The sequence below is a fragment of the Anguilla anguilla genome, chromosome 12 (genome assembly GCF_013347855.1).
Source record: "Anguilla anguilla isolate fAngAng1 chromosome 12, fAngAng1.pri, whole genome shotgun sequence".
Lineage (NCBI taxonomy): Eukaryota > Metazoa > Chordata > Actinopteri > Anguilliformes > Anguillidae > Anguilla > Anguilla anguilla.
Genome location: NC_049212.1, coordinates 26,885,832 through 26,902,483, shown reverse-complemented (window position 1 = coordinate 26,902,483; position 16,652 = coordinate 26,885,832). Strand labels below are relative to the sequence as shown.

At 42.7% G+C, this 16,652-nt stretch overlaps 1 protein-coding gene across 1 annotated transcript; it reads right to left on the bottom strand.

Annotated features, from left to right (window-relative positions):
* Positions 1–6,144: 6,144 nt before the first annotated feature.
* Positions 6,145–10,326, bottom strand: fosb (FBJ murine osteosarcoma viral oncogene homolog B). The gene is made up of 5 exons (XM_035383893.1): positions 10,045–10,326; positions 9,515–9,702; positions 7,427–7,762; positions 7,055–7,162; positions 6,145–6,768 (listed from the first exon to the last, which is right to left on the bottom strand). Exons 1-5 carry the CDS (start codon positions 10,106–10,108, stop codon positions 6,244–6,246), a joined length of 1,221 nt encoding a protein of 406 aa, XP_035239784.1. The 5' UTR covers positions 10,109–10,326; the 3' UTR covers positions 6,145–6,243.
* Between the last annotated feature and the right edge of the window lie 6,326 nt (positions 10,327–16,652).

Here is a 16,652-nt window from a genome sequence, read left to right as displayed (position 1 = left end):
CATCAACAGGTGAAGGACTCCCAAAGAGGGTTACCCATAAAATGACACAGTCTAGAATCCAGAAGGGACATAAATAATTGATGCACATTCACAGATTAGTACGGTGCGTCACCGTCATACAGTACCCACAGTACCATTGGATACACTTTATCTCTGATAAGGCTGTAGTGGGGAAGATATGGCAAAAGTTACAATTAAGGGTTGCAAACTACATTTATAAAAACCTTATGGCACTGAATACACATAATATACAGTGTGTTATTAGTCTAACTGTATAAGTTCTTCAAATAGATTAGCTACATATGTTTCAGAATATTGCATTTCAGTGGACAATGGATTTATAAAGTGCATTTGGCAACTCACAAATCATGGCAATATTACTCCCACTTCTACCCAAAAAAGTTCAGTATGATTTATAGGTATTTGTCTGAAAACCAGACACAGGCTCACAGGAACGACACATAAGAGGAATAGATGTCTGTCTTCCCCCCCCCCCCCCCCCCCCCACATACACACAAACAGACAAACCTACAAACATCCTGTACACACCTTCAGTCTCCTTTGATTAACTTGCCCCACCCTCTTTTCATTACACACAGAATTGTATGGCAGCCCTTGAGGGACAAACTCCCCAAGATTGAAGTCTAAAGGCTCCAGGGCTAGAGTGTTCAGCGTTGGAGGAATCTGATGTAGCCATTCATTAAAGGAATGACAATCAGTCTGCGGGGCAGTCAAAGGTTAGTCAAACAACAGCATCACAGAGAATATACAAAAAAGATTGATGTACAAATATATATATATATATATATATATGTATGGGTATATACACATTTACATGCACATAAGCACTTCAATTTTGTTATGGATCCACTGTACACATATAAATATGTAAGGTCCTACAAACCCTCACATTAAGCAAATGCACTCTAGCAAACAATGGTGTAACTAGACACACCTGTCCAAAACAACGGCACTGATACAGTGGTTAAGGCCTTAGACTCTGGACTTAGGGAGAAACAATCCCATTGGTTTGAGGTGTGGCTTGCAATAAGCTGGCTCCTGGGTGACATCATGGTCTCAAAACAGCCATGAATACAATCCAGGAGTGGGATCACACATTCTCTATTTTAACCAGATGGTCAGCTCCAGTCTGTCTTCTTCCTTACTCCTGAAAGTTTAAATTTGCTTACAAGACTACATTACAGTTTATTCATAAAGGGGTGTAACCAGAACACAGAACATACATTGCCGGTTGGTACAGTCCTTGGTCGTGGCCCATTTATGAATATTTATAAGATACAAAAACCGGTTTCAGATTCAGCAGTCGCTAACACAGTTCAGTGTTAGGAATACATATCTGGAGTTGCTGGGTGGCTCATCCTTTTATGGCACTATTCTAGTGCATGGATGGGCCCCATGGACTGGTATCAAATCCAGACCATGCCAGTGCCACCTGGCGGGGATCCTACAGAGGGACATACCACTGGCTCACTCAGGTATGGAAGGGTTTCAGTTGGTCAGGATCACAGGCACTCATTGCACATCAGCTACCCCAACAGCTCAGTACAGTGGCAAGTTTGTTGACACATGAACTCTGGTCCTTCAACTCATGTCTGTGCAACTGCAACTTAAGAAACAAAAACTGAACTTGCTTTGGACTAGAGCACATACTTGTCTGCATTCTCCTGAATTGACAATTGAGGTTGCCATGAGCATTGCAGTGTAAGCATGATTAGGCTTTTCAAATTGGGGAAAAGAGGAAAAAGCATTAAACAAAAGAATACAGATCTAACCATCTGGTCAGTAAAGAGAATGTGGAAGAATCCCCCAGCTCTGGCTTCGTGTTTGGAGCATGGGGAGAATCTGAAACCTATGTTGCATGACTTCTCGAACTCTGACATATAATAGTGTTTTGCTTTAAAGAGCAAGTCTTAATTGATCTTTACAAATTGTTGATTGACAGTATACAATTCCCAAACATTCAAATAACAAGGCCCCATAATGACCGCATCTCAGAACTTCCATCACCTACTAAAGGCTGAAATAACACACTTCTGTATGGAAGCATGTCTGAAACATGACATCATATACCATTGAGCTATATCAGGCATGTATTTGGTACAATATAAATGTCATGAATTACAACGATCATAATATTCCCAAGGACATGTTAAGTCATGAACTATAAAATCCATATTTAGTACTGAAAATCAAAAAAGTCACTGTGTTAAATGTGTCAAATATGGAATATTAAACAGAATGATTTTAAAAGGAAAACCAAATTTCCATTTTGTTTGGGAAACCATGGGAACCAAATTTGGGAACCCCAATTAAGATCTAGATGCTGCGCGAGTCTCCCATTGCTACCTCCGTCTACATCTGCCCCCCTCTCTGCACTGTCCCCTTGAGTCTGGAAGAGAACAGTGCAGGGCTCTTGAGAGGGGCATTGAGGGCAGGACTGGGAAGGACCCAACAGGAATGTAGGTGCCGGGAGTGAGAAATGGAAGGAGGGTGAGACAGAGGAGGCTCCACCATGTAGGGCCATACCACTGAGTGCAAGTGATTAAGGCTCCAATGAGCCCACAGCCACTGCAAGCCAGCCTTGCATCACAGATTAAGCAGAAGCAGTTTAGCCGTATCCGACACCACAGACTGTGGTCCCAATAGTGTTGTCACACTCACGGTAGGTCCTCCTAGGGTATCTCCCCTCTGTATCACAGTCACTTGCACTCACCATTTTAAAGCTCACAACATCCCATATTTACATATTTGGATTCATACTGTCGTTTAGATTACTTTGATCAAAACCAACCTTTCTTCAACCAAACCAATTTCAAAATAAAACACATTACTATGCAGCACTTGGGAAAATGAAATGACCCAGTGCACATGTCAGTATCTCACCAAACAGAGTCAATGATACAAAATGTATATCTTTATTGTGTGTACAGCTGGTCCCTTCTTTTATGAGTGGATACAGATTCACCCTCATTTTGGAGATGACATTGAAATTACTCCTGCAATTATAGTTACAGTAAGCCTGTTACCAGTTTTATAGAAAAGGGCCAGTTCACTTGTTCAACTTATTTAATCTAATTTCAAATGGAATTTAGGAAAACTGGCTTGAGAATCAACTTTAGTTTGAATCTGTATCTCTCCAGTGGTGTGACTGGATATCTTAAAGACCTTTTAATGGCTGTTTTGACAAACTGCTGAAACTTCAAATATCAGTTTGTACATTTAGTTTTTAATGCAAGCAGCCTTATTATTTTGGTTACAGGGCACAAATTGGTGCTGAAGACCATGGGTAGGGTTGCAATAATACCTCCAGGCACCCTGAAGGTCTGATTCCAGATAAATGGTGGAATATTGGCACAGACATTGAACAGACAACAGGACCTGTTGCAAGTCACAGGACAACCCCATAGACAACAAACCCAACAGGTCTTCTCAATTTCTTGTAGCAAGAAGGCACCAATAAACTTGTAAGGGCTGTAACATGTTTTACAAAGGGCAATACACATTTGCTGCAAAGTTGAAAAGAAACAACAACTGGGTACAAGGACTCCAAATGTTTTTGGAACAGACATGCCAGTTCAAAGTTTGTCCAAAAGAGAGCAGAGAAGAGCAACTGCAGACAGCAACATGAAATAATTTAATTAATTAGACCTCTTTGTGGCGCAAACTTCTTGTAGCATTGCGTAGCACCCCAAAAAAGGAGAAGCCATTAACAGGTTGATTTCAATAGGATTTGAGCACATTCAATTCACATTTTTGTGGTTTTGTGTAGGATGTACATTGCCCTTGATATTGACGTTGACCAGCGGCAACAGGTTCTAAGGCCTGCCAGCGGACCAACCAATCAGAAAAAAAACAACCATTATCAAAGCTGAAATACAACGGCATTCCCAATGTATGTATATATTTATACACATACATATATATGCATATATACATACGTATATATTCAATGTCGGTATATTCATACATTTGTTTAATATAATTATACAAATTGCACATATAAACATACAACAGGGGCTTAGGCAGTGATAAGCTCCTCATCCATGGGAGACTGTTGTTTATTCATTTATAATTTTTTAAATAATTTCATTTAGAAAAATATCTATAATAAATCTAAAGCAAACAGTGACCAATTTCTAACAGACACATCTCCCTTCTTCATTGAAATATGGTAATTAAGTCAGCCTTTCCCCCAAACATTCATACTTTACAATCAATGTATATATCCGAACATCCATACAATAATGTATATGCGTATGCATATTGTTTTTATGTTCCTTTCTCCATATAAAAAGGTTCATAGTGCAAGACGTGCCAAACTTATATAAACAATAAAATAATTATAGTGACAATAATAGTAATAGTTACAATATAAGATAATAGCAACAACGACATAAAAAGCTTCAGGTCCCATCATGCCCGTTGGCTTGACATCATCACTACAGGCTAGAGCAAAGGGAATATCAACTTCTTTCCCCACACCCTATTTCAAACTTAAAAAAATAGATTTCACAGGTAAATGAAAAATATATATACAAAAATATACCTCTCTCCTTCTCCGTTCTCTGTCCTCCTCTCTAACTCTCTCTCTATCACAAAATATGCCTCAGAAAGAAATAAAACAGGGATAATGGTCTGCAGTTTCCCATCACAATCAAAAAAGGCTGCTCTTGCAGTCGACACGTTTCCCCGGGACAGGGCGGCTGACGGGGTGAGCAGGCAGGGGGCCCTGAGACCACTTTCCCCTGCATTAAGAGGCGTCTAAAATCCTTCCCCTCCGACATCGCAATTAAAAACAAAACCAAGGAACGGAGCAGAGGCAAAGAATATCTATTCACTGTACATCCCGCTCAGTTTTTTGGCACCACTTAAGTCAAAATAACACATAAAAAAACAAACACACGCACACACACAAAACACAACAAACTGACAACAAAGTGACCAAAATGTACTCATTGAAAATGGAAAGGCAAAGACAAGGTGCAAAAGAATACGTAACTGGTGGGCAGGGCCACAGTGCAGCTGGAGAAGCTGGGGCATGGGGGGGTGGGGGGTGGGAGGTGGGTCATACTGCAGGGTTTGCTTGAGGAGGCAGCCAACCTCAGGTGGCTATTGCGAGTGCACATATATAGATTTTTTGTCTGTGTGTTTACCGATCCAGAGCCCTGATAGAGCAAAAGAACTGCCTGCTGTCTCGCTGCCAGTCCCTGGGTTGTGTCTACCACCCTCCTTCTTCATCCAAGACTTCACCTCCTTTTCCTCATTCCTGATTGGCTGTCTCCACCGCTTTATAATGAGTAACATTCCAAATGCAAAATAGTCTCTGAATTTTCCCCCCCGCATCCGGCAAAGCCGCTTTTAGGAAACAAATAAAGAGCTGTGTTCCTTTTTGCTTTATCTTCATGTTTTATGTCACTTGTTTAATTCTTTTTTTATTTCTTTTTTTGAAATTGCTAGGTTTGCGTAATACTCTGCAGTTCCTCTGGGACAGGGCGTGGCATAGGAAGGGGTGGCTGGTTCAGTCGAGGTCCCAGGAGCTGGTCAGGCCCAGAGGGCTCTCGCTGGCTGGGGGCTTCATAGAGAGGGAGAGACACAGGAGAGAAGAAACAGAGATGGAGAGATGGATCCGAGAGAAGGGGCGGAAAGTGAGAGCACGAGAGACGGGTACGAGCGACCCTAACATCCGAGGTCCCAGCAAATGGAGAAGAAGCAGCAGCGTGGATCGGATGTGGTCAGGTGAAGGGGGGAGCAGGGGTAGGGGGAGGCAGAGGTGGGGTGGGGTGGAGTTTGGCCGAAAGGAGTCCTTTATCCTACTTCTGCATAAGCACACATATTCTGAAGGTGGTCACCATGGGGGAGAGGGAGCAAGATAGAGTGAGAGAAGCCACATTAAGATCAGAACCAGCAGAAGAGAGGAAAGGAGCAAGAGACGGGTGGTTGAAGAAGGAGTTTGGAATAGGGGGAAGTGCGCTCGTATAATAGCAAGTTAAGATATGTGTTCCTGCAAGCATGTGTCTATGTGTCTAAGCATGTGCCTGTGTGTGCGTATCTGCATGCGTGTTTCTGCGTGTGTGTGTCTGCATGTGTGCCTGCGCGTGTGTGCCTGTATGTGTGTGCCTGCATGTGTATAACTGTGTGTGTGTGCCTGCGTGTGTGTGCCTGCGCGCGTGTGTCTGTGTGTGCGTGTCTGCGCGTGTGTGCCTGCGCGCGGGTGTGTGGCTCTCAGAGTGCGAGCAGAGAGGGGGAGTTTAGGGAGTCAGAGGACTGATCACTGCTGCTGTTCCGCTGGTGCGCGTTGACCCCACAGGCTCCCTCTGGGTAGGTGAACACAAATGAAGAGGTGTATGAGGGGGTGCAGCTGCCGATGTCATGACTGCAAGCGCCGGCCGCCAGGCAGGAGCCGCCCAGTACCGGCTCGCTCTGCGCATAGAAAGAACTAGAAAAGGCTACCTCCTGCATCATCCCCGGCTGGGGGGGCGCTGGCGGTGGTGGTGGCGGGGGGGGCGGCGGCTGAGTGGAGGGGTGGGGCGTGTAGGCGGGAGGCAGGTAGAAAGTGTCCTCTTTCACAGTCAGGCCCACCACGGACACGCCCGGCTGCAGCTGCGCAGACGCCTGCTCCTCGTGGTACGGAATCTTGCAGCCCGGCTGGTGGGCGACCAGGACAAACTCCAGCCGCTCCTTCTCCTTCTGTAGCTCTGAGATCTCCGCCTCCAGCTCGGCCTTTTCCTCCTCCAGGATATCCGTCTCCTGTTGGGGGAGCGCAGAGGCACAAAGCCAGGGTGAGGGAGGAGGGACCAATCAGGAAAGAGTTCTCCGCTAATTACAATAATTGCGCTCTTTGCTAATAATCTCCTACTCTTAATCATTAACCAGTCCGTTAATGTTCCTAGCAATTACCACTGCTGACACACTGATTACCCCAAAACCCTATTACATCTGCACTGTAATATAATTACAAGTCTTAAATATATTGTTTATAAAGGTAACTGTTATTTTTAATCATCGCCGCTGCAGTAACTGTAGTATGGCTCACCGACTGCAGCCTGTCCGTCAGCTCGCGCCGTCTGTTTCGGCACTTGGCGGCAGCCAGCTTGTTTCGTTCCCGCCGGACGCGTCTCTTCTCTTCCTCCTCCGGGGTCAGCTGAGGGGTCAGAGGTCGCAGTGAATACACCCTCGCATGCAGACACGGATGTGCAGACGCACAGGTACACAAGTGCAGATGCATGGAGGAGTACGCACAGGGGCATGCACGTGCGCTATGCCACAGGCCATCAGACGGCTTACTGTCTTTCCTCAAACGGGTTACGCTTGCATCGAAACCAGAAGGATTTCATAGACACAAAAGAGGAAAAATGAGAGGCAGCTTTAAAAAATCTGAAAACTGACAAAGCAAAACCACACTCACAGACTCATCACGTGCGCGCCGGCTGCGGGTTCGAGACTGGCGAACAGGTCCAGGGGCATCGGTGCCAGTGCTGGGCGGAGTGAAGCCAGCACCCGAGGAATAGCTTGTGCCCGGCAGCTCGTAGGTGTCCAGGGGGGCTGGCTGCGCCATGGTGGACGTCCCAGCCGCGCCCTGGCCCGCGGAGCTCAGGCTGGGCTGCACCATCCACTGCAGGTCATGACTGGTCGTGATGGCCGTCACTGTGGGCACAAAGGAGCCCGGCATCTCCCCTCCTTCCCCACTACTACAAGCCCCAGCCCCCACCCCTACCGCCCCACCTGAAGTAGATGCACACTCCTGGGAAACGTGCACACACACACACACACACACACACACAAAGACAGAAATAAGAGAGGATGGGGAGGGGGGAGAGAATGTTGGGGTTATTTTCTGGCTAGAATTCAGTTTCCCAGTGCCTACTACATTCAGAGTAGACCTGGGTGAACTATGTATCTGAGATACTTTAATTCTTTACATGGCAGTAAAATTTTACGAATCTATGCAGATTTCCAAAAGTAAACATTTTGCTAACCAGAATCTATTAATGAAAGTCTTTGCACACCAAAAAATATCTTAAATCACAGGTACATATAGGAGAAAAACTAATAATGCAAATAATGAAAACTTTTACCAGAACAGTTTTAACCACAATCTACAATCATATGAAAGAAAATTTCATATGATTGATAAAAATGGTCACTAATATGGTGGAATTGTATTAAGTCAACAGAATTAAAGTATTTTAAAAAATGCACCACATGGAAACTGCACACAACTGTTAACAATCCTGTTCAAGGCAGAGACGGTATATCCATGGAGTCTGTAATGAGAACACTTGTACTGTGCTGTGTATCACGTCTGAACTTCTTTACTGTACGGTTGTAAAAGTTATCTAGAGATATGATTTTGGTGAATGCTTGAAATTGTAAGCACTTATAGATTCAACGTGATGTTAATACAACCAGCTGTTATTACTGATAATGTGCGATTTATTAAATGTAGCATGTTTTTAAAAACGGTTTCAAATGTAAAAGTTTAATATTTTCTCTATAGGCTGCAAGGTAATGAGCTCAATATTTAATTATTATACTATATTATATTATAACTATATTTAACAAATATACCGAGTTTTTCGGTATATTTGTACGAAAAGGAATAATATTTTTAACTCTTCTAAGATACAAACTGAAAAGGATTTAGATACCCCGTCTCTACGGAGGACACTGCTTTTTTTAGCACAGCGGTAAACTGTGATACTACAGCGCACTCAGTTTTTCATTAATATTAATATTGAGCGACTGAGAGAGAGGGATGTGTGTCTACGAAGACTCTGTTTCGACCAATCAAATTTCTAGAATATTCCACCCCTTTCTTCTTCCTCATCCGCCCCCCGGTGTTCCCCTTAGCAACGCGACGTAACACTCCAAAATAGAACGCATGTACGTCACAGCGAGGCCAGAGAAGAGAGGCGATCGAGGGAGGAGCTATGCGTGTGCGTGCTAATCGTCAGTCGGAGAGTTCCAAAGCCTTGTCATCCGTTGCGCAGCGTGGAAACCAACCACGTTACTGTAAGAAGTCAGTATCAGTTCATTTGCCGAGTTGACAGCCTCCACAGCTTAAACATGAAAACACCCGTTAGCCGGGATAGGAGACGGACTTTGCGGGGGAGATTTTGAACAAGCTCTACCGCCCTCTCCAGCAAAATAATATTTTAAAATAAGTTGGCTGTATAGCCTAAACACTGCAAGCGGAAAACTTTGGCTTCGAAAACTAGCACCGTAGTTGTCTTTATTCACCAACATGCAATAGTAGTCTGCGTTTGCTACAGTAGGTTGCATTCGCTGTCAGAGATTCGTTTTGATACTTTCTGTTTTATAGACTGCATTTTATCCGACTTTCGAATGTAGCCTAATGATTAACAGCCAGTTTACCAAGACGTTATCGGGAAGTTTCTCACTTAGCACATATTTAATCCTCTAAACTAGGATTTATCGTCTGTCACAGTGGCAAGCGTAGTCGAGGCACCGACAGTATAAGAACGGGACTTACTTGTGGAGCGCTGGTGGTTGGCGGGCTCCCAAAGGAGTCCACAGAGGACAGATATTGTGACTCAATGGACGGAGACGAGCTACCACGGGAGCCAGAATCGAGGTCGCCGGGGAACCCTTGGAACATCTCCCCGGCAAAGCCGAGAGACACCGAGGCACCTGCTGTTCCCGGATACAAATCGATGTGCCCTGTGTGAACAAGTAAATTTCTAATTTTTCCTGTATGTAGCGTACACAAATACGTTCAAAGGAGAAACACGTAGACTGCGTTAGTTTATGTTAGGTCGTTATATTATGCATTTGGATTCATACTATTATATGTGTTTTATTTTACAATTAGGCTGATAAAATGCATATAGGAACCGCGTGCATGAAGATTTAACCAAAAATACAGTAGCGAATAATTAGCCTACATAAGTACCCTATAGTAATTCGTATTACAATGATATTTACTGGTGAAGCCTAATAACGAAAACGGTAACTTATAAATAGACTGATGTACATACATGTTACAGAAATATAGTACCTTACCTTTACTAACTTTCTTGGAGTATTCCGGAGAGATGTTCTCGGTTCCCCTCCAAACAAGTTGCATTAAGAAGGCAAACTAGGTCTTTACTTGAAAGAAATTCCTTCAAGTTTTCTTGGCCTTTTTTCACAATACACTCCTTGATGCGTGACAAAATAAGACCCAGTAAGTTGATTCTCCTTGCGTCAACCTTAATAAAAAGTAGAAATGTGTTTATAAATCCAGAGAATAATCCACGCGTTGCTGTAGGACCGACGGTATAAAAGCATGAGTCCAGTGCAGTGGCTCTTCGTCTTTATGAATGAATCTAAGCGAACACGAAGTAAAAGGAACTCCTAGGCCCGCCCTCGGAGTTCCGATGACGTACGTGTCCATATATGGAGCAATATTGCCTGTGTTTTTGTTTGGTATCCAAGGCGATGACGTTTAGGGATTCCCTCTCCCACAGAAATGGTAACACGGCTTGCTGGCGGTTTAATAATAGAAAATTTTACTATCAAGGACACGAGAGCTTTCTTTCTGTTTTATAGGTTTGTAAGGAAAGTAAAATAATGCGATGCGCATGAACTTTTAACAGCTCACGAAAATATTTTGATGTTAGAAAAGGAAACGTACCGCTCATTCTGAAACAACGGACAGGATCGGAATCAGCGAGGCAGCCTACAGTGCATGAATTTTTACCACAGCTCTACGATCAGCATGTTGTGGCCCGCTTAATTGAAATCTACATCGGATGCGAATTCATCATTTCATGCTTACTACAGGCTTTTGACAAATATATATTTACAGAATAAATCATATATTGAAGAAAGTAAGAAATAACTTTTTTCATTGTTAACTCTATTAACTGCTTTATGGACGTCTTAATGAATTTATGCGAGCCGATAGTTAGCCAACGCCACTAGTTTTCATACTAAGAACACACATTATGTAGCATAATAACAATATACACATTCAATGTTCTGATGCCTACAAGTAATTCAGACAGCACGCGTGGGCTAAGACATAGACTCGAAATGAAACATAAACTTGCTATATTTACAACAAGTACAATATTTCCATTTCGTTGCTCACAACAACGTTGCTCGTAACCCACATTAAGCATGAAGCCAACATACTCAACACAAACAAGAGAAAATGCCCAGGGCAATATTAAGAAATATTTCCAGTATGCTCTCCCACTGACACACCCTCCACAGTCCCAGGCCGTTGGGAACAGGCTTGGTGTCTCCCAGCCTTCAGTCGGCGGTAACCGGTCTGTCAGAACATGGTGTTACTTCGCTCTGGTAAGGAGCCAAAAACAAGAACAAAAACACCAGTTTTATGGGGTATCAAATGTTATATCTGGATTTAAAACTGATTGCAGATACACCTTTCCGTTTAATTAGGCAAAGGGTAAAGATGTAGACATAATATGCCTAGCATCTAAACACTGTAAGCCAATCTTTCAGGGATAAATCAAAATATTGAACAACTCATTTGCTATTTATTGGTTGCTTTGACACATTGTCTAACAAAATCTTATAGTCTATTAGCCTAATGCAGCAACTTCCACTATTGACTGCTTTCCCGTTCACCCTTAAGGTCACTGGTGGACTCTAGGGGCGGGGGGGTCTGGGGGGGTTGGAGGGGGCAGGGGGGACAAAAATGGTTGAAAAAGCGTCGCTAAAGTGCCCTCTAGAGTGGTGAAACCGAGAGGAAGTGCCCTATTGGCTGCCCTTCACATGGGGAAAAAATGATTGAGTGTCCTCTAGGGTGCCCCTTCATGCAATAAATTATGATGATGTGCCCTCTAGAGCAAGAAAATTCGATAATGTGTCTTAATGAGTGCCCTTCTAGTGGAGAAAACGTGATGCAGTGCCCTATAAGGTGCCCTTACAATGGTCTAAACTCGATGTTCCCTATGGGTGCCCTTCCAATGGAAAAGGGTGCTGTTATGAAGTGCCCTCTATGCCACCCCTACATGACAGTGTTGCAAAGGGTGCCCTTTCCAGTAGAGAAAACGGGATGCAGTGCTGTATAGGGTACTCCTACAGGTGAGAAAACATCATGAAGTGCCCAATTAGGTGCTCCTCTAATGGAGAAGTGCTTCTCCAGTGGATAAAATGTGATGCAGTGCTGTAAAGGGTGTCCCTTACATGCGTGAGAATGTGGGGAAGTTTCCTACTGGATGCCCCTCCAGTGGAGAAAATGTGATGTGGTGCCATATAGGTGCCCTTACAATGGGATAAATTTGAGGTTCCCTACAGGTGCCTTTCTGATGAAAAAAAAACTCATGAAGTGCCCTCTTAGATGCCCTTCCAAGTGAGAAAACACGATGCATCATAGTTTTTTGCGCATATAGAATGAGCTGGACTCAAAAGCTAGCAGGCGAATGTAAATAAGAAATGTTATTTAGGCCCATTCACATATCTAGTCGAAACAGACATTGTCGCCTGTTTTCCGTCAGTTCAATAAGCCAAACAACCATAAATAATTAGGCTACATTAAGCTACTGGCCTGTCTTTGTTCAGCTTCACATCTTGTGTAGGCTACTATGAATATTAGCTAATGTACAGTAATGTACGTTATGGAACATCTTGCTTCAATAAACAAGACGATTCAAGGGGAAATGTTTTTTTGCTTGTATTATCCTGTCCTAGTTTAAATAGGCTTGTCTCAGAACTATGCCATAACAAGATCAAAAAAGACAAAAGCTAATTTATCATAAACTGAATGTCTTTGAACGAGAAAGGAGCACGTAAACACGTAGCCTACTGGGCAGAACGTTCAAAGAAAGTGGGATGCTGTGACGGAAATCACTGGCAAGCTGTCACTGAAACATCCTCTCCCATACTCCAACGAATAGAAAATGATTCATTTTAAGTACTTTGTTAGCCACATGAATAATATGCACACGGCGATTGAAATATGGCAAGTAGGAGGCGAAACTGGGACTAAAGAGAGACAAATGCGGGGATATAAAGTCGGGAGGGAAAATACGTGCGGACTAATGCAGCGAAATGTCACCTGTACGAAGTAGTTTATAACGGCGCGAGGGAAGACGGGGATAACGATTACTCAGCAAGGCAACGTCACCAACGAGGAACGTTCAGTTCTGTGTGAGCGTTCAAATCAGGATGAGTAATCTGGACAGACGAAGCTAGTGAAAATTGACGACTGAGACAGTAACAGCCCATCCAACCGTGTTGTCCACTCCAAGATATCCGTCGTAGTCCAGGGCACGTCATGTCGTATTCAAGGCTGTTCACAATGGTGGGACTTCACTACAGCCTTTTTCATGGAAGGTAGTCAGTCCGTGCACTACGGTCGCATTGTGTTGCCATATTGCTAACTAGCTATACTGAACAACCGTCCTATATTGGCCGTCCTATATAGCCTACCATTTGTAAACCATGTAGTTGGCTAAAATTAGCTAAGCAATCTGGCAGCTGTGATTGTCTTGAGCTTTAAACTTGCAAGCTAGGGAAACTAACCCGTTACCGTCGCATACTGTTTCGTAGGTATTATTAAATGCTAACGTTAACATTCTGCGTCTGATGTTTTTTATTTTTTATTTTGGTCTGGCAAACTAGCAAGCTAAACTGACAAAATAATATGTTGGTTACCTATATCTAGATAAAAGAACATTGCTAAGATCATGCTGAAATCGCAGCCAGACCATAGAAAACTGTACTGATAGGTCAATTTTGCAGTTGGGGAAACGTTAGATGATTATTTGATCGGGATGGGCAGCTCGGTCGTATCAGACACAATATTTCTAAACGTTTGTACAGCTTCCTTTCTATTAATATTACCTTTTGTAACGACCAGGTAATGTAAGCAAATATTATTGAATCGGGTGTCGCTAAGGAGTTCGTTTTAGTCAAATGTGGTGTCTGGTCTACAAAAAAGAGACTAGAACTATCTGAAACCCTCCGGGTTTACTGCGCTCCATGTGGTCGCACTTCAGGCTCTCGCCGCATCGAGACTGCGTGTATATACAAGGTTGCGTTGTCTAGGAAACGCCGTTCCAACACGTCTGACGTACGGACGTTCGTTGAATCTTTTTTTGTTTTTGTCGCTTGGCAACCAGTTTCCGCGGTAACGGGTTTGGGGAGGGTCACACGAATTTTGAGTGACAAGTGTAGTGAAAGCGATTGCTCAGTAGAAAGCGTAACCCATGCGGCTAATTTGCTCTCTAGCTAACAGCAGTTTGATGGTTAACTTTTCCTGTCTCGCAAATATGATATGAAATGCAGCATTTTGAAACGTAGCGATTTTAACTGAATGTTTACTAATTTGCTTGTTGCAACCTCAGTGCGATTGACATTTGCACTTAAACAGAGAACAATGTCAAGCTAACTAGCTAAAGTTAGTAAACACTCTGACAGCGTGTGGCTTGCTCGCTGTCTGGAAACCAGTATAACCTTAATGTTTTGGGTAAATGGGCGTGCGGAAACAGAATATTTACTATTAGACGACAGAAGTCCGCTGGGAAGTAGCTGAACATATCGTGAACATAGTGTTTCTTCGCTTCACATCGCTTCACAACATTTCGCGATTTATGTGAAAATAGTCCAGATGGCTGGCTTTTTATTTGGGCTGAAATATACCGCGTGATCCACGTTTACCGTAAATTTAAACGCTTTAGTGGCATTAACTGTATGGCAAGTCCTGTAGATTTTGGTTGTTGCTGCCAAGCCAATGACCTCGGGCAATATTACTTGCAATAACAGCATACCATCTATAAAGCGAATCGGTTGTTTCTAGTACGTATATTTAAAAAGCGTTACTTTGTATAGCTGACTATGGAATTATACCCTGGTTGCAAAAGGATTATGCATCTGTAGACCTTAAATGAAGAACTGATCTTTGTGTCGACGTGAAAACAAACTACGCATGATCTCAACGTAGCATTGCATTAAAACTATTTTAAGTTTTAAAGCTAGCTGCCTCATTCCCAACATCTTAGTATATCAGACGCTTATCACGTTTTGTGCCCGTATCAACCATTCGTTTAAAAAAAAAAAAAAAAGTTTGACAGATACAACGGTGGTCTAGGACTGAAAGATATCTTGGAATATTGTATTGGATTTTAGCCCGAAATACCCATTAAATGGGGTTAGGACTTAAATTACCAAGGGGGAGGTAAAAAAAAAGTGTAATTACAATAAAAAATCATTTATAGAACATAAGGATTCCAAATCACTTTGATATACCTCAATTAATATTTTAGAATGTTTTAAAGATTTTAGAACACACTGGCTTCTGAAATAATAATTTCCTGTTCCATGGGATACATGCAGACAGTTCCCACATCAGTTAAACAGGGTCTCCCCAAACACTTGAAAGGTCCATCTGTGTTTTCTATGCTGATGTGTTGTTTTAATATGTTTTCACATTCATGAACAGCTCAGAAATATTTTTTTAAATGATTCTTGCAAAAACAAACAAACAAACAAACAAACAAACAAGCAAAAAAAGTATAAAAGCCTGTGTCGAAATGGCTGAACTTGGCTTGCTTTCCCCCTTGGGAAAAATGCAGGTTTTCAGTGGGTGGGGTTAACTGGGTGTTAGTTACGTAACACAAACCTAAGCCCTGTCTTTTCTACATGTAATATGCAAATGATGCTCTTGCCACTGCTTTGTGCCGACAAGGCAAGCTAAGTGGAAAATGCCTATAAGCATTACCCCTTCTCTGGATGCAGAACAAGTAATATGCATTTGGCTTTTCCCAAAAATGAAGAGATACGCAAGAAATGGGTTTTATTTCTGGAGCCTACGAGCACTGCAATAGTGCAAGAACTGGTACAGTTAGTATTTGCAATGGCCATTTTCGCCCAGAACAGACGCACGGTGGATTGGTAAGTAGGCCTACCATCAGCTAGGGATAGTTAAATAGCTTTCAAGCTCAGACGTGTGGAATCAAGCCATTCTTTATTTGGGTGTAATGTCCGAAGTTCCAGATTGCTGTAGGGTCTAATGTTAGTGTGAAGTAGCTCACTAACATTATCACACATTGAATGATCTTATGGTTTAACTATGCGATGGTAAAGCTTAGTTGATGTTGCTTTCTTTCGTTTTTGTCTGGTAGTGTAATGTTACTGCATGGGACAATCTGCTCTAACCGGCTTTAATCTAGAAACAAGGAATGGTTTACATATGTGTTTTACATAAGTGTTTTACGGAATGAATGTTAATGAGCGCAGGATACACGCCAACCCTGTCCTAGTCTGCTGAACAGGTCACAATAATCTAACAGAGTTTATTACAATTTAAGGGTTATAACTGGGTTAAAAACTTGAAAGAAATATTAAGAAGACAATCATTTGTCACTTCTGGGAAATATAACCACAATTTGAATCCCGTTCTCTGGACCTTTTAAAGAGCTACAGCATCAAAATGACGATAAAAGTGCAACACGAAAGTGCATGAAGATCAAGAAACAACTGATACATGAGAGTGATACTAGATTGGGGGTAAGCTTGCAGAGGAGTAGTGTTGGAGTTAGTCAAGGCACAGCCTGAAAAGAAAAAGTCTGGTAGCTTGGAGGGATTTACTCTTCTGTGATTGCACTAGTAAAACAGCTCAGGGGTGCTTAGGCCAGAATTCATATAGGTACAAACGT

Bases quoted from the DNA above. Each gene is read 5' to 3' on its own strand.
- fosb (XM_035383893.1), bottom strand. From the start codon at position 10,108: ATGCAACTTGTTTGGAGGGGAACCGAGAACATCTCTCCGGAATACTCC. The intron at 7,763-9,514 runs GTAAGTCCCGTT...CACGTTTCCCAG, and splicing joins CAACCACCAGCGCTCCACAA to GAGTGTGCATCTACTTCAGG. The intron at 6,769-7,054 runs GTGAGCCATACT...CTCCCCCAACAG, and splicing joins TGACGGACAGGCTGCAGTCG to GAGACGGATATCCTGGAGGA.